We start from the raw sequence: 19,747 nt of genomic DNA on the forward strand, positions 1-19,747 counted from the left end.
AATCATTTTGATTTTAACTCCGGACCCGCCTCCAAACTCGCCCTCTGAGCGCCGGCAAAATCGCGGCCTGCATTTCAAAAGTATTTCATTGGTTGTAAAGCACTTTGGGATGTCCTGAGGTTGTGAATGGTGCAATATAAATGCAAATTCTTTCTTTCTATAATATGCTATAAAAATGCAAATCTTTCATTTAGGCTATGTTACAATGGAATATCGTATCTTGCATATATTACCAGAGAATGCACAGCAAATTAAAGAGATTAATTGTAGTTTAATTTAGCCATAAGCAAAGTAAATTTGAATATCAGAGTTTGCATCTATTACAAAGGAATGCACAGCAGGATTAAAGTAAGTTCACTTAGCCTGGAAAACTTGTGGAACTCCAAAATGAATGAGAAAGAAATAATATAGTATTTCCACCTTGCCAGTGCAGGAGGCACTGCTAAAATCTCCAGCCCACCCCGCCCTCCCACCCAGCCTGTTTCTGTGCTGTAAATTCTGTACAATTCTAAGTATTATACTTAGGGTTGTTGGAGCGCATTGAACCCTGAATAGTTTTGATAGAGTAAATAAAGAGAAAGTGTTTCCAGTAGCACTACGGTCGGTGACCAGAGGACAGGGGATTTAAGGTGATTGGCAAAAAAAACAAGAGGCGACATGAGGAAACATTTTTTTACACATCGAGTTGTTGTGATCTGGAATGCGCTGCCTGAAAGGGCGGTGGAAGCAGATTCAATAGTAACTTTCAAAAGAGAATTGGATAAATACCTGATGGGAAAAAATTTGCAGGGCTACGGGGAAAGAGCAGGGCAGTGGGATTAATTGAATAGCTCTGCCAAAGAGCCGGCACAGGCACAAAGGAACGAATAGCCTCCTTCCGTGTTGTATCATTCTTGAGCACAAAAATGTAGGCTGACACTCCTGTGCAGTACTGAGAGAATGCTGCACTGTCGGAGGTGCCGTCTTTCGAATGAGGCCCTGTCTGCTGTCTCAGGCGGGGGGGGCGGGGTGGTAAAAGACCCCACGGCACTATTCCGAAGAAGAGCAGGCGAGTTCTCCCTGGTGTCCTGGCTAATATTTATCCCTCAACTAACATCACTAAAAAACAAATGATCTGGTCGTTATCACATTGCTGAGAGTGGTGAACCTGTGGAATTCTCTACCACAGAAGGCAGTAGATGCCAATTCATTAAATATATTCAAGAAGGAGTTAGATACATTTCTTAAGGCTAAAGGGATCAAGGGATATGGGGAGAAGGCAGGGACAGGGTACTGAATTTGGAAGATCAGCCATGATCGCATTGAATGGCGGAGCAGGCTCGAGGGGCCGAATGGCCTACTCCTGCTCCTATCTTCTATGTTTCTATGTTTGTGGGAGCTTGCTGTGCGCAAATTGGCCGCCGCGTTTCCTACATTACAACAGTGACCACACTCCAAGAAGTACTTCATTGGCTGTAAAGCGGTTTCAGACGTCCTGAGGGGGGTGAAAGGCACTATAGAAATGCAAGTCTGTCTTGTATGGTTCTGTGATGCATGTAATGCCAGGTGAAACAGCGATTTACTTGTACTTCTTGCAATTTAATATACTGTATTCGCTGCTCACGATGCGGTCTCCTCTACATTGGGGAGACCAAACGCAGATTGGGCGACCGCTTTGCGGAACACCTCCGTTCAGTCCGTACGGGTGACCCTGAGCTTCCGGTCGCCTGTCACTTTAATTCACCACTTCACTCCCACTCTGATCTCTCTGTCCTCGGGCTATTGCATTGTTCCAATGAAGCTCAACGTAAGCTCGAGGAACAGCACCTCATCTTTCGATTGGGCACTTTGCAACCTGCCGGACTCAACACTGAGTTCAACAATTTCAGATAATTATCCCTGCCCCCATTTTTCATGCAGTATGATTTTTGCCATTCCCATTTGCAACATTTTATCTTTCCTGCCTCTTACAAAAGTACAGAATGTTCTTTCTATTTCTTCCTCCCCTCCTAACCGCCCCGGGTCTCTGCACCTGCTTAATATGTTACATCTCCAGCTTTTCCAGTTCTGATGAAGGGTCCCAGACCTGAAACGTTAACTCTGTTTCTCTCTCCACAGATGCTGCTTGGCCTGCTGAGTATTTCCAGTATTTTCTGTTGGTATTTCAGATTTCCAGCATCCGCAATATTTTGCAATTATATTAATGCCTGCAGCAGGTGAGGGTGAGTGGGAACTACAAGGACTAGAATGCATTGCCCGGCGCGCGCATGCGCACTGGCGGGGACGCGGGCGACCCCTGTGGGAGAGCGGGTGAAAGGTGAAACTGGCCGGTGAGGCCGCTGGTGGGCGGAGAGCGGAGGTTGAGCGCGGCGGGGCAAGCCCAGCAGGCCAGGCCGGGCCCGGCCCAGTCCAGTGCGGTGCGATGGTCGGCGGTGAGAGCAGCGGGACTGAGAGCAGGGCCGGAGGGTGTTTTGTTTTTTGGTGGCGGCCGTTTACTGCTGGTGAAAGTCGGCGGTCGATTTGCTTGGGCCGGCGGCCATGTTTGTGCAGGAGGAGAGGATGTTCGCCGGGAAGGTGGTGCGGCTCCACATCTGCACCATGGAGGGCGCCGAGTGGCTGGAGGAGGTGACCGAGGACACCAGCATCGAGAAACTCAAGGAGCGCTGCTTGAAGCACGTAAGGCAGGCCGCCGTCCCCGGGAGAGCAGAAGGAAGGACAGAGAGAGGAGAGGAGAGGAAGGCGGAGGAGGAGAGGGAGGGAGATGGGGAAGAGAGAGAGAGGGGGGCAGGGAGATGGGGAAGAGAGAGAGAGGGGGGCAGGAGATGGGGAAGAGAGAGGGGGGCAGGGAGATGGGGAAGAGAGAGAGAGGGGGGCAGGGAGATGGGGAAGAGAGAGAGAGGGGGGCAGGGAGATGGGTAAGAGAGAGAGAGAGGGGGGCAGGGAGATGGGGGAGAGAGAGGGGGGCAGGGAGATGGGGAAGAGAGAGAGAGAGGGGGGCAGGGAGATGGGGAAGAGAGAGGGGGGCAGGGAGATGGGGAAGAGAGAGAGAGGGGGGCAGGGAGATGGGGAAGAGAGAGAGAGGGGGCAGGGAGATGGGGAAGAGAGAGAGAGGGGGGCAGGGAGATGGGGAAGAGAGAGAGAGAGGGGGGCAGGGAGATGGGAAGAGAGAGAGAGGGGGCAGGGAGATGGGGAAGAGAGAGAGGGGGGGGGCAGGGAGATGGGGAAGAGAGAGAGGGGGGGGGCAGGGAGATGGGGAAGAGAGAGAGAGGGGGCAGGGAGATGGGGGAGAGAGAGGGGGGCAGGGAGATGGGGAAGAGAGAGAGAGAGGGGGGCAGGGAGATGGGGAAGAGAGAGGGGGGCAGGAGATGGGGAAGAGAGAGAGAGGGGGGCAGGGAGATGGGGAAGAGAGAGAGAGGGGGCAGGGAGATGGGGAAGAGAGAGAGAGGGGGCAGGGAGATGGGGAAGAGAGAGAGAGGGGGGCAGGGAGATGGGGAAGAGAGAGAGAGGGGGGCAGGGAGATGGGGAAGAGAGAGAGAGAGGGGGGCAGGGAGATGGGGAAGAGAGAGAGAGGGGGGCAGGGAGATGGGGAAGAGAGAGAGAGGGGGCAGGGAGATGGGGAAGAGAGAGAGGGGGGGCAGGGAGATGGGGAAGAGAGAGAGAGGGGGCAGGGAGATGGGGAAGAGAGAGAGGGGGGCAGGGAGATGGGGAAGAGAGAGAGAGGGGGGCAGGGAGATGGGGAAGAGAGAGAGAGGGGGCAGGGAGATGGGGAAGAGAGAGAGGGGGGGGGCAGGGAGATGGGGAAGAGAGAGAGAGGGGGGCAGGGAGATGGGGAGAGAGAGGGGGGGGCAGGGAGATGGGGAAGAGAGAGAGAGAGGGGGGCAGGGAGATGGGGAAGAGAGAGGGGGGCAGGGAGATGGGGAAGAGAGAGAGAGGGGGGCAGGGAGATGGGGAAGAGAGAGAGAGAGAGGGAGGGGGGGGCAGGGAGATGGGGAAGAGAGAGAGAGGGGGGGCAGGGAGATGGGGAAGAGAGAGAGAGGGGGGCAGGGAGATGGGGAAGAGAGAGAGGGGGGGGCAGGGAGATGGGGAAGAGAGAGAGAGAGAGAGGGGGGGCAGGGAGATGGGAAGAGAGAGAGAGAGGGGGGGCAGGGAGATGGGGAAGAGAGAGAGAGAGGGGGGGGCAGGGAGATGGGGAAGAGAGAGAGAGAGGGGGGGCAGGGAGATGGGGAAGAGAGAGAGAGGGGGGGGCAGGGAGATGGGGAAGAGAGAGAGAGAGAGGGGGGGCAGGGAGATGGGGAAGAGAGAGAGAGGGGGGGGGCAGGGAGATGGGAAGAGAGAGAGAGGGGGGGGGCAGGGAGATGGGGAAGAGAGAGAGAGAGGGGGGGGGCAGGGAGATGGGGAAGAGAGAGAGAGGGGGGGCAGGGAGATGGGGAAGAGAGAGGGGGGGGGGCAGGGAGATGGGGAAGAGAGAGGGAGGGGGGGGCAGGGAGATGGGGAAGAGAGAGAGAGGGGGGGGGCAGGGAGATGGGGAAGAGAGAGAGAGGGGGGGCAGGGAGATGGGGAAGAGAGAGAGAGAGAGGGGGGGCAGGGAGATGGGAAGAGAGAGAGAGAGGGGGGGCAGGGAGATGGGGAAGAGAGAGAGAGAGAGGGGGGGCAGGGAGATGGGGAAGAGAGAGAGAGAGAGGGGGGGGCAGGGAGATGGGGAAGAGAGAGAGAGAGGGGGGGCAGGGAGATGGGGAAGAGAGAGAGAGAGGGGGGGCAGGGAGATGGGGAAGAGAGAGGGGGGGGGGCAGGGAGATGGGGAAGAGAGAGAGAGAGAGAGAGGGGGCAGGGAGATGGGGAAGAGAGAGAGAGAGGGGGGGCAGGGAGATGGGGAAGAGAGAGAGAGAGAGGGGGGCAGGGAGATGGGGAAGAGAGAGAGGGGGGGGGCAGGAGATGGGGAAGAGAGAGAGAGAGGGGGGGGCAGGGAGATGGGGAAGAGAGAGAGAGAGGGGGGGCAGGGAGATGGGGAAGAGAGAGAGGGGGGGGGCAGGGAGATGGGGAAGAGAGAGGGGGGCAGGGAGATGGGGAAGAGAGAGAGAGAGGGGGGGGCAGGGAGATGGGGAAGAGAGAGAGAGGGGGGGGGCAGGGAGATGGGGAAGAGAGAGAGAGAGAGAGAGGGGGCAGGGAGATGGGGAAGAGAGAGAGAGAGGGGGGGCAGGGAGATGGGAAGAGAGAGAGAGAGAGAGGGGGGCAGGGAGATGGGGAAGAGAGAGAGGGGGGGGCAGGGAGATGGGGAAGAGAGAGAGAGAGGGGGGGGCAGGGAGATGGGGAAGAGAGAGAGAGAGGGGGGGCAGGGAGATGGGGAAGAGAGAGAGGGGGGGGCAGGGAGATGGGGAAGAGAGAGGGGGGGCAGGGAGATGGGGAAGAGAGAGAGAGGGGGGGGCAGGGAGATGGGGAAGAGAGAGAGAGAGGGGGGGGCAGGGAGATGGGGAAGAGAGAGAGAGGGGGGCAGGGAGATGGGGAAGAGAGAGAGAGAGAGGGGGGGCAGGGAGATGGGAAGAGAGAGAGAGAGAGGGGGGGCAGGGAGATGGGGAAGAGAGAGAGAGAGGGGGGGGCAGGAGATGGGGAAGAGAGAGAGAGAGGGGGGGGCAGGGAGATGGGGAAGAGAGAGAGAGAGGGGGCAGGAGATGGGGAAGAGAGAGAGAGGGGGGCAGGGAGATGGGGAAGAGAGAGAGAGGGGGGGGCAGGGAGATGGGGAAGAGAGAGAGAGAGAGGGGGAGCAGGGAGATGGGGAAGAGAGAGAGAGGGGGGGCAGGGAGATGGGGAAGAGAGAGGGGGGGCAGGGAGATGGGGAAGAGAGAGAGAGGGGGGGGCAGGGAGATGGGGAAGAGAGAGAGAGGGGGGGCAGGGAGATGGGAAGAGAGAGAGATGGGGGGGCAGGGAGATGGGGAAGAGAGAGAGGGGGGCAGGGAGATGGGGAAGAGAGAGAGAGGGGGGCAGGGAGATGGGGGGGCAGGGAGAAGGGGGGGCAGGGAGATGGGGGGCAGGGAGAGAGGGGGGCAGGGAGATGGGGGGGGCAGGGAGAGAGGGGGGCAGGGAGATGGGGGGGGCAGGGAGATGGGGGGGGCAGGGAGAGAGGGGGGCAGGGAGATGGGGGGGCAGGGAGATGGGGGGCATGGAGAGAGGGGGGCAGGGAGATGGGGCAGGGAGAGGGGGGGCAGGGAGATGGGGGGGCAGGGAGATGGGGGGGCAGGGAGATGGGGGGGCAGGGAGAGGGGGGGGCAGGGAGAGGGGGGGGCAGGGAGATGGGGGGGGCAGGGAGATGGGGGGGCAGGGAGATGGGGGGGGCAGGGAGATGGGGGGCGCAGGGAGATGGGGGGGGCAGGGAGATAGGGGGGGGCAGGGAGATAGGGGGGGGCAGGGAGATATGGGGGAAGAGGGAGATGGGGGGGGAAGAGGGAGATGGGGGGGGAAGAGGGAGATGGGGGGGCAGGGAGATGGGGGGGCAGGGAGATGGGGAAGAGGGAGATGGGGGGGCAGGGAGATGGGGGCGAGGGAGATTGGGGGGGCGAGGGAGATTGGGGGGGCGAGGGAGATGGGGGCAGGGAGATGGGGGGGCAGGGAGATGGGGAAGAGGGAGATGGGGAAGAGGGAGATGGGGGGGCAGGGAGAGGGGGAAGAGGGAGATGGGGGGGCAGGGAGATGGGGAAGAGGGAGATGGGGGGGCAGGGAGATGGGGAAGAGGGAGATGGGGGGGCAGGGAGATGGGGAAGAGGGAGATGGGGGGGCAGGGAGATGGGGAAGAGGGAGATGGGGAAGAGGGAGATGGGGGGGCAGGGAGATGGGGAAGAGGGAGATGGGGAAGTGGGAGATGGGGGGGCAGGGAGATGGGGAAGAGGGAGATGGGGGTGCAGGGAGATGGGGGGGGTGGGGCGATGGGGAAGAGGGAGATGGGTGCCGGGGAGATGGGGAAGAGGGAGATGGCGGGGAGATGGGGGGGCAGGGAGATGGGGGGAAGGGGATTAGGGGAAGGGAGAGGAGGGAAGGGAGATGGGGAAGAGAGCGGAGGATGGAGGGGAGGGGGCGGGGAAGAGAGGAGAGGATGGGAAGAGGAGAAGTAAGGAGAGTGAAGTGGAGGAGGGGAGGAGGAGTGAGTGGAAGAAGGTTAGAGGAGTGAGGGAGAGGGGAAGGAAAGGAGGAGGGGGGACAAGGGTGAGAGGAGGGGGTGAGAGGAGGGAGGGTGAGTGTAGGGGTGGGAGGAGAAGGGTTGTGGGAGAGGTGTGGTTGGGGAGGGGTGTCTTGGCCTGCTCCCGGGGGTCTTGAGCTTGGGGGCTCCCTCACCGCTTCCCTGTGCACAGGCCCTTGTAACCCCCCTGTGTATTGTGCATCGTGCAGTACTGGGCCGCCTCAGTCTCCATTCATTCTGTACTGGAAACTGGATGCAGTATATTTTTAATACTATAATTTAATAATTCACCGGTTTACGCTCATTATTATGTGTCAGCCAGTGGCTTAGTTAGTGGCACCCTCTCCTCTGAGTCAGAAGGTTGTGGGTTCAAGTCCCGCTCCAGAGACTTGAGCACATAAATCTCGGCTGACACTCCAGTGCAGTGCTGAGGGAGTGCCGCACTGTCGGAGGTGCCATCTTTTGGATGAGATGTTAAACCGAGGCCCTGTCTGCGCTCTCAGGTGGACGTATTCCCGGTGTCCTGGCCAGTATTTATCCCTTAATCAACATCACTAAACAAATTATCTGGTCATTATCACATTGCTGTTTGTGGGAGCTTGCTGTGCGCAAATTGGCAGCCTCATTTCCTACATTACAGCAGTGACTCCACTTCAAAAGTACTTCATTGGCTGTAAAGTGCTTTGGGATGTCCGGTATCGTAAAAGGCGCTATAGAAATGCAATTTTTCAAAATGTAATTTTATAGCTAGTTCTGGATGCCCCCTTATGTTTGGTTAAAACAAGTTTGCACAAGTTACAGTATGGGACTGCATCATTAAATTGCAGTTCTGCTCTTAAATCGTTGTATTTGAATCCATTTTTAGTAAATTAAAGCGCTGCAATTTGTCATAGGATTTGAAATATCAGGGAAATCTGCTTCCATGGTACTTTGTGGATGGAGATTGCTGACTTGTGTCCCCAGTACTCCCATTTATTTACAAACTAGAGTGTAAGATGCTGTGGTCAGACAGAAGTTTTTCTACACCCCTACACTCACCCTCCCTCCTCTCACCCTTGTCCCCCCTCCTCCTTTCCTTCCCCTCTCCCTCACTCCTCTAACCTTCTTCCACTGGAATGAGCTGGGTGAATAGTCCTGCTCGTCTGTATATGTCGAGGGATGCACTTCATTTTGTTATGCAGTCTGCTTTGTAATTGTAAATAAAGATGCTGCTGTATTAGTTGGTAAGGACCTGAAGTGTCAGTCTTGGTTTAGTGGTAGCCTGTGAGTCAGAAGGTAGTGCGTTCAAGCCGGACTCCAGAGACTAGAGCTCGTAATCTGCATTGGCGCTTCAATGCAGGACTGAGGGAGTCTTGCGTTGTCGGAGGTGCTGTCTTTAAACGGAGGTCAATCCACCTGTTCAGTTGCAAGTGGCACTGTTCGAAGAGGGCGTTCTCCTGGCCAACAATTATCCCACAACCGCAAAGTACCAGAAATCATGATCTCATTTCAATTTGTCGGACCTTGCTGTGTGCAAGCTAGCTGCTGAGATTGCTTACATAACAACCTGCTCCTACTTATGTTCTTATTACATTTAAAACGGAGATAGACAGTTTCCTAGCTGATAAGGGAATTAGGGGTTACGGGGAACAGGCAGGGAAGTGGACGTCAGTCTCGGTTCGGATCAGCCATGATCCTATTGAATGGCGGAGCAGGCCCGAGGGGCCGTATGGCCTACTCCTGCTCCTACTTCTTATGTAACCATGACTACATTTTCAAACGTCATTCTTTTGGTTTTGGGACATCCTGAGGATATGAAGGTGCTTTACAAATGCAAGCTCTTTTTATTCTTCTCTAAACTGAAGTACATGGAGCAGCAGAAAATAAGATTTATCCTAGATCTGTACCTGAGAGGTTGTGACTGGGCCATAAATGTAGTAACTCCGATTTGCTGGAGCTGCTTCAGGAGGCAGCTCCGTTATGACGGTGATCATTACAACCTAGACTCATTGTGTAGGAGATGATACTCAAAAGAGCGATGCCGAGCTTCAAATGACCTGATGTCTGTCTTTAAAGGGAAGATTCAAATCAGTGGTGAAATTATTTTTAGCGCCTTGCTTGCTTTTTTGCTATTAAATTACTGAGAATATTTCTTATCAGTTTTTTTGGTCCATGCTTCCAGTGATTTCTTATTTAGGACACGGGGGGAAGGTTAGAATGTTGTCTTTTGCCTGTTTGGAAACTCATTTATGATTTTGATTTGTTGCTTTATTTGCCCCCTGGCAGTAACTAGGTGCCGTAAATAAATGAGCACCTTATTTACAGCAAGCAGAGAAACATCCTGCATTCACAGTTTGCCCAAAGTTATATACCTCCTTGTGCTAATCATATATACAGTCAGTTCCTGTTCAGTGAAGTGCAATATTTTAAGTGCAGGGTGTTTAAATCAAGGATTCCTTTTATAGATTTCATTTTGATACTATAGTTCTGTATTTCACTTAGCCTCACTGTCGAACTTAAATTCTGTTGAGATACCCTTTGTAGTTTTAACATTGTAATTTGGAAGACTGGTAGACATTTCGTACTCTGCATTTGACTGATCTCGTAGCCCAGGGGGAGAAGTAATCGACAGTATGAAATAGAAATTATTTCTACGTGTGTGTGCAATTTTGTCATTTTCCGCAATGAGTTATTCTAAAATTGATTTAAAGGTCTTGGGGTCCAAGAGTGAGCTGCTCGTGACAGTTCAGTGGCTCGGTGTGTAACTAAACAGTGTAGAAGAAAGAATCTTGTGTCCGATCCTGTCGACTGCACTGAGGTAGGTGCAACAATTGGCCTCAGCATCCTGGGCTATGAAAGGGAACATCAGCCAGATCCAGATCACGAATAGCTATCAAGAGACCTCTGCCGGAGTGATGTGTGCGCGTGTGAGAAAGACAAAGTGTGTGTACATGTGCACACAAATACATGTGAAGGCACGATCAAGCTCTGCTGGGAGCCCCTGCACAGTCAAATTGCCTGTCATTACATGCCGGCAAGGCTCGCATATGAAGAGCCTTAACTGAGTTTTAGTTAGTATCTGAGGGAAGAGAATAAAAGGTTCTTGGGATTATTCAGAATGAAAGGATAAACAGGATCTGTAAGTATCAGCAAAGAGCTACAAGTGTCCGTCACCTATCGGCAGATTGTCTTAACTCACCTATGCCTTGCAATCCCCTGAATTAGTGTATCCTTAAAAAAAAATTAAAAAAAAAAAAAAAAAATACAGGTAACTCCAGGTCACCATCAGGGCAACAATAATCTAGTTGCTAACTGTGAGTAGGAATGGTTCGCAATCAGCTGAGGGTGAAGAACACAACCAAAGCTTGTGCAGGAAAACACCTCCATTCACTTTTTTACAGTGAGGAAAGAATAGTGGCTGTCGAAGGGGAGGGGGAAACCGTGGATTAGGGTTTGGGGGCGGGGGGGGAAGAGTCAGATGCACAGTTGAAAAGAAGGAGTTTGTTTAAAGCGGGGAGGGAGGTGCCGAGGAGAGGAGCACGAAGACTGAGTGAGGTACCATCAGTGCTGGAGTGGGGAAACAGAGTAACCCAATGTCAGAAGAATGGGGGATGTGTGGCTGTAGAAGATCACTGTGTCTTTGAAAGCAAGGGGGCAAATATGGAAGTCAACCCCCTGGGTCAGAGTCAGCCAGTGGATCCTGGAGAGAATGGAATCGTGCACTTTGTGGGTGTGAGGATGTGGCTGCAGCATTTTGTACCTTTTTTTAAAATAGAGATTCGAGGTGGTAGACTAGGAGGGTGCTAAAGAGGTTGAGCCTGCAAATGCTGAATTCGTGAATTAGGGTCTTCGCAGCAAGTTATTTTAGTAGGGAAAACTGAGGTCGAGCAGCACACTGAGGTTCCACGTTCCCTGACTTTTTTTTATTCGTTCATGGGATGTGGGCGACGCTGGCAAGGCCAGCATTTATTGCCCATCCCTAATTGCCCTCGAGAAGGTGAGCCGCCACCTTGAACCGCTGAAGTCCGTGTGAGTATTCTTGTTTGTAGTGGTTTGGTACAACTGAGTGGCTCGCGCGGCCATTTCAGAGGGCAGTTAAGAGTCAACCAGATTACTATGGGTCTGGAGTCACATAGGTAAGGACGGCAGATTTCCTTCCCTAAAGGACATTAGTGAACCAGATGGGTTTTTACGTCAATCCAATAGTTTCATGGTCACCATTACTGATACCAGTTTTTTATTCCAGATTTATTTAATTAACTGAATTTAAATTCCCCAGCTGCCGTGGTGGGATTTGAATTCATGTCTCTGGATCATTAGTCCAGGCCTCTGGATTACTAGTCCAGTAACATAACCACTATGCTACTGTACTCCGGGAGGTTGATGGAATCCAGGCCAGAGGCGCACAGTCACTGGTGGGAGCCAAAGAGGATGGCCTCGGTTTTGTTGACAAGTTGGTTGAAACTTTGTCTCATCCAGTTCCTGATATTGAACAGGCAGTTGGAGAGTATAGCGAGACTTGCAAGTGATATTGTGCTTATCCTTCCATTTCGGAACCTGGATTTTTCTCTCTCTCTGTTTTGCTGCTGTATCTAACGTTTTGAGGTGTGCTGTTGCTCTTTAGCTGGGTGCTGCGATTGCCTCACGACTAGCCCGGGATATCCATCCATCTGACTTTCTGTGGGTGTAGTTGCTGGGCTCTGCTCAGCTTCAGTAAATTGCTACAGAACTTGTTTTCCAACATTGCTGTTATCTCATTCATTGTGCTGGTGACATTTCTTTTAAAAGCTTATTTCATCCTAACAATGCAAAGGGAACCTGGATTCTGCCCATTGAGCAGTGTGCGCACTGCTCCCGTTTCTGGACTCCAGCAGGCTATTCTTGGCTGGGCCCAGTTTTTGAAATTCTGGCTCGATCTCGTTGAATCGTGGCTTGACCACAATTGGATGCCCTGGCTGCCTGACCAATAAGATATGTGGCCGTGCATCGATCGGCAGGTCCCGCGCAGGCCGCTCACCAGCTGCTGCCGCTGGAAAAGATACCGCATGGCAAATTTAAAGGGACCGTGCACCAAAAAAAAAAATTAGAGTGAACATTGTGTCTGGCCCGCATCATTCTTGAGCTCGGTAAAGCTGTGTAACAGCATGTCTAGCTAAACCACACCTCTGCTGAGGGTCAATTGACACTGGTATTCTAGGAGTTGGTGTCCTTTTTAAAGAGAAAAATCAGGGCTGCGTTTCCAGGCCGAAATTCCTGTGCTCATTTTGGCTGCCACTCCCGACCCGATCCCATTACATCTATCTCTTTTTACCCTCTTTACAACTCTGGGCCCTTCTCTCCTGTATCTTCACCTTCCTGTTACCCATACCTTTTTATTTCTCCCCCCTCTCACTTTCTCTTTCCACCACCCCCCCCCCCCCCCAAAATTCCTAGCTCAACACTTCCCTATTCCTCTACCTTCCAACTCTCCTGCTGCCGTCCCAGGCTTGACTCCCTTCTGGATGTGTCCACAGCTTCCCTCTGTGCCTCTTGGCATTCTCGAAGGGCCCATCGAGGCACTCGTCATTTCCCCCTTACGAGCATCAAGCCCGACTGCCCCATCCTCCTTTCTGACAGACCTTCCCACCCAGCCCGCCGGGGGTTAATCCCCCCCCCCCCCTAACCCCCGGACTTCCGGCTGATCAACATTCATCGCCCCTCTTTGCAACTTCCTCCAGAATGACTTCACTTGCGAACAAGGCCCTTGCCATCCATGACCTTATTGCAGATGATCACATTGACATCATTTGCTTGATGGAAACAGCTTACGGGTGCTGACACCTTCCCCCTTGCTGGACGCTCCCCACCTGGCTATTCTATCCACTGCCTGATCTGCCCTTGTCACCAAATCTCACCATGGTCTCTTCCCCCACTCCTCTGGCACCTTCTCTTTTGAGCACCTCGCTTTGTTCCACCCCCTCGACTCTTCTTTAAAAGCCTTGTTCTCTACTGCCCGCCCCAGCCCAAGTCCCCCCACCCCTGGCAAAATATCCATGGTCCTTTCTTCCCTCAGCCTCTGCACTGAGTGACTTCTCATCCTCTGGTGATTTCAACCTCCATCTCAACTCGCCTTACCCTCTCCGAGTTCACTGCCCTCCTGTTCTCCCTTAACCTCTGCCTCCAGATAAACTCTGCTAATATTCACAGCCACCCCCTCAACCTTGCCATCTCGCATTGCCTCTCTATTCCCATAATCTCAATCACAGATAAGGCCATCTTTGATCACTTCCTTGTATTCCTCTTCACTCACAATCCTTTCCCACTGTAACTTCCTTCTGCGTCCATCCCTGGAAAAAACTCTTTTCCCCCACCCCCCTGAAAGTCAATTACAAAGGCCCTTTCAAATTCCGAACAGTCTAGTCTTTGGCCTTATGTTTGTCACAATATTTCTGCAGCTCCACTCGAGCCTCCTGCCGTCATTCCCCATCTAACTCTATCAGCATAACCCTCTGTTCCCTTCCCCCTCATATGCTTATCCAGCCTCCCCTTAAATTCATCTATCCTATTCATTTTATCTACTCTCTGTGGTAGCGAGTTCCACATTCTCACCACTCTCTGGGTAAAGAAGTTTCTTCTGAATTCCCTATTGGATTCCTTGGTGACTATCTTATTGATGTCCTAATTACAGTCATTCAGTTCCACACTATCATTCCTATAGCCATCCTCCCTGATATGAATTCCGGTTGTCCATTGAGTTGATGTTCCTGCAATCCATTCTGTATGCCACTTAGTGGTTAGTGAGCGTTTGCAAGTTAAATTTGTCTGTTACTTATAAATGATAAAGATGCAGGTTTTTTTAAAGTTGTATTTTTAAGAGTTTATCTTCATGTATTTTGGAAAGCTATCGCACAATTTGGTTGCACTCTGCTTGCGGGAGGTGTACAGTGATGCATTTAAGTTTCTTAGCACGGTTGCCCCGTGAGAAACACAGAATTCAGGGTTGAAGGAATTTCTTCTTGGTCTTGGGAGGGTTGGGGAATGAGAGGGTTTGGGCTACCAGTGGTCCTGTTGGTTGTTATTGTTGCCATTGCCTGCCAGTAGATGGGTCGCTATTGTTGTTCTGCTTTCTGCTTGTGGGGGGAGAATTGTGCCAAGTGATCCTCCAAGGACGGGCCCCAGACATTTTAATGTTTCTCCAGCGGCAGGTGGGGTGGGGGAGTGTACGCTTTACACGTTTGGATTGAGCCACGTTTGTTGTGGGAAATGCTGCACTCCACAGTGGGAGGAGATGAACCTTTGTTTAACTAGTGGTTGGAGCTTTGTTAGGCTGTGTATTGTGGACGACCCTCCATCACTAGTGTCTTGATATAGGTCCGTGTCCTATGTGAATTTTTTTGTGCCATAGGATTTGTTAGACTGCAAGCTTCCGTTTCTCCCCTCCGCAAGTCATTGACTCCTTTCCTGAGGTTGAGTACCAAGGACACCAGTCGCCCTCTGGTACCTCATCCTAGTGACCGTTATTCACATAAGCGGGATTTCACAGCCACACACCATCCTGTCCTTGCTCACTGTCCACGCGTGCACTTCCAGCAGGGGATGCTGAACACTGGCTAACCTGTCCCGTCAGTCTTGTGGCTAATTATAGCATCTTACCGCTGGTCTGCTGAGATTGGCCAACTCAGCACAACCTAGTGATGGAACTTCCTGCTGCGTGTGGCTCGGAGGCTATTTTCAGCAGTGATCTGGAAAATATTCACTCCCTGTGATTTATACTGAAATAGAAGGGCATCACCATTTTTGTTTAGATGAATGTGGTTGTTTCCTGCCTTGTGTTAAATAGAGGTACCCTGAGCTGAGTGGTTTGCTGCAGATTAACTGTATCTACTTGTAAAGATTGCACATTGAAGTCGAAAATGAAGATGGCTTGTGGTGTGATGAGTTGGAGGTTGCAGTTTTGTTGAAATGTGACGGGCTGGTCCAGAGAGCCCATTGCCTCAACTGTTAGTCTGTATTATAAACTACTTGTGCTTTTTTTTGTAAGTTAACTGCTGTGGGAAATGGTAACATTGGCATCAGTGCAGTCGCAGTGCCATTCAGAGTTTGCAGGGTTGTGAAGAAAGATTAGAGGAAAGTAGGAAGCTAACGCAGGACCTCGTAGAGATGTCTAAGATTGTACACTGCATAGAAAAACGTGGATCTGAAGCACTGCTTTGGTCAACTGTGACAGGGGGACAAGAGGTCCCTGGTGATGGGCAAATATAAGATTGGTGTCAGAAAGTTCTTCACACAGTGATCACTACGTGGAATGGACGTCTGAAGGTGATGAAGGCAGACACGCTAGAATTTAAGCAACTGATTCTGTGATTGGTGGGACGCTGTAGGCATCTTCAGGGTGACTGAACTAAAATGGGCCTTCCTCATCTGTAACCGTCTTGAGTTTAGGGATGTTGTCGATATTAGTGTCGCTCTCCTGGCCGCCCCTCTCTTTTTCTCCCCCCCCCCCCCCCCCCCCCCCCCATAAACTTGAGCTCATCCATAACTATGCTGTCAGTATCCATAACCCGCCTCCCAAGTCTCTTGCCCATCGCCCCTGTGCTCGATGACCTACATTGGTTTCCGGTCCACCAATGCCTCACATTTACAAATCCCACCCCTGTGTTCAAATCCTTCCATGGCCTCACCCCTCCCTATCTCTGCAACCTCCTCCAGCCCCTACAACCCTCCAAGAACTCTGCATTCCTCCAACTCTGGCCACTTGTGCATCCCCCACCAATGCTGCCGTGCTTTCAGCCATCTCATAGAATCATAGAATGGTTACAGCACGGAAGGAGGCCATTCGGCCCGCCGAGCCTGTGCCGGCTCTCTGCAAGAGCACCCCTGCGAGGCCCACACCCCCGCCCTTTCCCCTTAGCCCTGCAAATTCTTTTCCTTCAGGTACTTATCCAATTCCCTTTTGAAAGCCGTGATTGAGTCTGCCTCCACCACCCTTTCAGGCAGTGCATTCCAGATCCTAACCACTTGCTGCATAAAAAAGTTTTTCCTCGTGTCGCCTTTGGTTCTTTTGCCAATCACCTTAAATCTGTGTCCTCTAGTTCTCGACCCTTCTGCCAATGGAAACAGTTTCTCTCTATCTACTCTGTCTAGACCCCTCATGGTTTTGAACACCTCTATCAAATTTCCACTCAACCTTCTCTGCTCCAAGGAGAACAACCCCAGCTTCTCTAGTCTATCCATGTAACTGAAGTCCCTCATCCCTGGAATCTCGTAAATCTTTTCTGCACCCTCTCTAAGGCCTTCACATCCTTCCTAAAGTGCGGTACCCAGAATTGGACAGAATACTCCAGTTGAGGCCGAACCAGTGTTTTTATAAAGGTTCATCATAACTTCCTTGCTTTTGTACTCTATGCTTCTATTTATGAAGACCAGGATCCTGTAAGCTTTTTTAACTGCTTTCTCAACCTGCCCTGCAATAAGCTCTGCAATTTCTTTGTTTTAAGACCCTCCTTAAAACCTACCTCTGACCAAGCTTTTAGTCACGCTTTCTAATACCTCCTCCTTGGGCTTGGTGTCAATATTTTGTCTGATTATGCTTCTGTGAAGTGCCTTGGGACGTTTTCCTACATTAAAGTACTATATAAATGTAAGTTGTCGTATAGCTGGAACTTTATTCCACACTAAGTCCATATTATACCAGACGAGGTCATGTTGGTTGCCACTGGGTGTCCGATATGGAACAATGTTCCAAACCCCAATGCTAACATTCCTCAACTGGATGAAAGGTCAGCGACCTGAAACGTTAACTCTCTCTGCACTTTGGTAGGAAAAATAGAAAAGCAGAGTATTTTTTAAATGGTAAGAGGTTGGGAAATGTTGGTGTTCAGAGGGACCTGGGTGTCCTTGTACATGAATCACTGAATGTTAACATGCAGGTACAGCGAGCAAATAGAATGTGGCCTTTATTACAAGAGGATTTGAGTATAAGAGTAAAGACGTCTTACTGCAATTATATAGGGCCCTGGTGAGACCACACCTGGAGTATTGTGTACAGTTTTGGTTTTGGTAAAATAGATAAGGGAGAACCAGTGGATGTGGTGTATTTGGACTTTCAGAAGGCTTTCGATAAGGTCCCGCATAAGAGATTAGCGTGTAAAGTTAAGGCACATGGGATTGGGGGCAAGGTATTGACTTGGATAGAGAACTGGTTGGCAGACAGAAAACAAAGAGTTGGAATAAACGGGTCTTTTTCCGAGTGGCAGGCAGTGACTAGTGGGGTACCGCAGGGATTGGTCCTTGGGCCCCAGCTATTCACAATATATATTAATGATCTAGACAAGGGAACTAGATGTAATATCTCCAAATTTGCGGACGACACAAAGCTGGGTGGGCGTGTGATGCCAAGAAACTCCAGGATGATTTGGACAGGTTGGGTGATTGGGCAAAAGCATGGCAGATGCAATATAACGTGGATAAATGCGAGGTTATCCACTTTGGTGGCAAAAACAGGAAGGCAGATTATTATCTGAATGGCAATAGATTGGGAGAAGGGGAAGTGCAACGAGACTTGGGTGTCCTTGTGCACCAGTCGCTGAAGGTAAGCATGTAGGTGCAGCAGGCGGCTAAGAAGGCAAATGGTATGTTGGCCTTTGTAGCGAGAGGGTTTGAGTACAGGAACAAGGATGTCTTGCTGCAGTTATACAGGGCCTTGGTGAGACCACATCTTGAGTATTGTGTGCAGTTTTGGTCGCCTTATCTGAGGAAGGATGTTCTTGCCATGGAAGGAGTTCAGCGAAGATTCACCAGGCTGATACCTGGGATAGCAGGAATGACGTATGAGGAGGGATTGGGTCGATTGGGCTTGTACTCGCTGGAGTATAGAAGAATGAGAGGGGATCTCATTGAAACTTATAAAATTCTGACAGGACTGGACAGACTAGATGCAGGAAGGATGTTCCCGATGGTCGGGGCGTCCAGAACCAGGGGTCACAGTCTAAGGATAAGGGGTAGGCCATTTAGGACAGAAATGAGGAGGAATTTCTTTACCCAGAGAGTGGTGAGCCTGTGGAATTCTCTACCACAGAAGGCAGTAGAGGCCAATACAGTAAATATATTCAAGAAGGAGTTGGATATATTTCTTAAGGCTAAAGGGATCAAGGGATATGGGGAGAAAGCAGGGACCGGGTACTGAATTTGGATGATCAGCCATGATCACATTGAATGGCGGAGCAGGCTCGAGGGGCCGAATGGCCTACTCCTGCTCCTATCTTCTATGTGTCTTACCTAAGGAAGGATATACTTGCCATAGAGGGAGTGCAACAAAGGTTCACCAGACTGGGATTGTCCTATGAGGAGAGATTGAGTAGACTAGGCCTATATTCTCTAGAGTTTAGAAGAATGAGAGGTGATCTCATTGAAACATGCAAAATTCTTTCAGGGCTTGACAGGGTAGATGCCGGGAGGATGTTTCCCCTGGCTGGGGAGTCTAGAACCAGGGGTCACAGTCTCAGGGTAAGGGGTCGGCCATTTAGGACTGAGATGAGGAGACATTTCTTCACTCAGAGGGTGGTGAATCTTTGGAATTCTCTACCCCAGAGGGCTGTGGAGGCTCAGTCATTGAGTATATTCAAGACAGAGATCGATAGATTTTTGGATATTAAGGGATATGGGGATAGTGCAGGAAAGTGGAGTTGAGGTAGAAGATCAGCCATGATCTTATTGAATGGTGGAGCAGGCTCGAATGGCCGACTCCTGCTCCTATTTCTTATATTCTTACATACTGCCTGACCTACTGAGTATTTCCAGCATTTTCTGTTTTGCACATAGGAGTTTGCACATTCTCCCTGTGTTTGCGTGGGTTTCCTCCGGGTGCTCCGGTTTCCTCCCACAGTCCAAAGATGTGCGGGTTAGGTTGATTGGCCATGATTTAAAAAAAAAATTTTTAATTGACCCTTAGTGTTAGGGGGGATTAAATGCGTGGGGTTATGGGGATAGGGCTTGGGTGGGATGGCTGTCGGTGTAGGGAGCGGGTGCTAGGGTTTGGATGATCAGCCATGATCTCGTTGAATGGCGGAGCAGGCTCGAAGGGCCGAATGGCCTACTCCTGCTCCTATCTTCTATGTTACAATGAACATTCCTCCCCTGGTTGAACACACAAGTTCTCTCCCAAAGATAATAAATGGTCCAGCAACGTTTATTGTTTTGGAACCATGCAGTCTACGTATTTGGTGTGTGGCGCCCATTTTTTTTTAGACAAGAAACTCGGCCCCAGAGGAGAAACCTGAGCATTAGGACTTGCGTGAACTGATTAAAAATATATAATAAACCCAGCTGGGTGATATTGCAGTAATTGTAACTGGATCACACCTGTCAGAGTAACTATTCTAACACACTCTCTATTGGGGGGAAAACCAAACCTCCGCTCACACACGAGAACAAAATGACAAAGGGTCTCGAGGCGTGGCCAACACTGGCAAGGCCACATTTATTGCCCATCCTCGGTTGCTGCTGGTGAGCCGTTGTCTTGAACCGCCGCTGCGCTCCCGTGATGTTGAGACGGGGAATTCCAGGATATTGACCCAGTGAAAGTGAAGGAATAGCGTTGTACGTCCAAGGCAGATGCTGTGAGACTTTGGAGGGAAACTGGTGGGG

At 51.4% G+C, this 19,747-nt stretch overlaps 1 protein-coding gene across 1 annotated transcript in view; it reads left to right on the forward strand.

Moving 5' to 3' along the window:
* The first annotated feature begins 2,252 nt into the window (after nt 1–2,252).
* ubac1 (UBA domain containing 1) overlaps nt 2,253–19,747 on the forward strand; it is a 50,791-nt gene continuing 33,296 nt past the window's right edge. Inside the window, exon 1 of the mRNA XM_085965383.1 lies at nt 2,253–2,655. Within this exon, the coding sequence (XP_085821509.1) occupies nt 2,518–2,655 (138 nt within the window). The 5' untranslated portion in view covers nt 2,253–2,517. The remainder of the gene's footprint in view (nt 2,656–19,747) is intronic.

The sequence above is a fragment of the Somniosus microcephalus genome, chromosome 23 (genome assembly GCF_052327205.1).
Source record: "Somniosus microcephalus isolate GS21.2 chromosome 23, FLI_Smic_1.0, whole genome shotgun sequence".
NCBI lineage: Eukaryota > Metazoa > Chordata > Chondrichthyes > Squaliformes > Somniosidae > Somniosus > Somniosus microcephalus.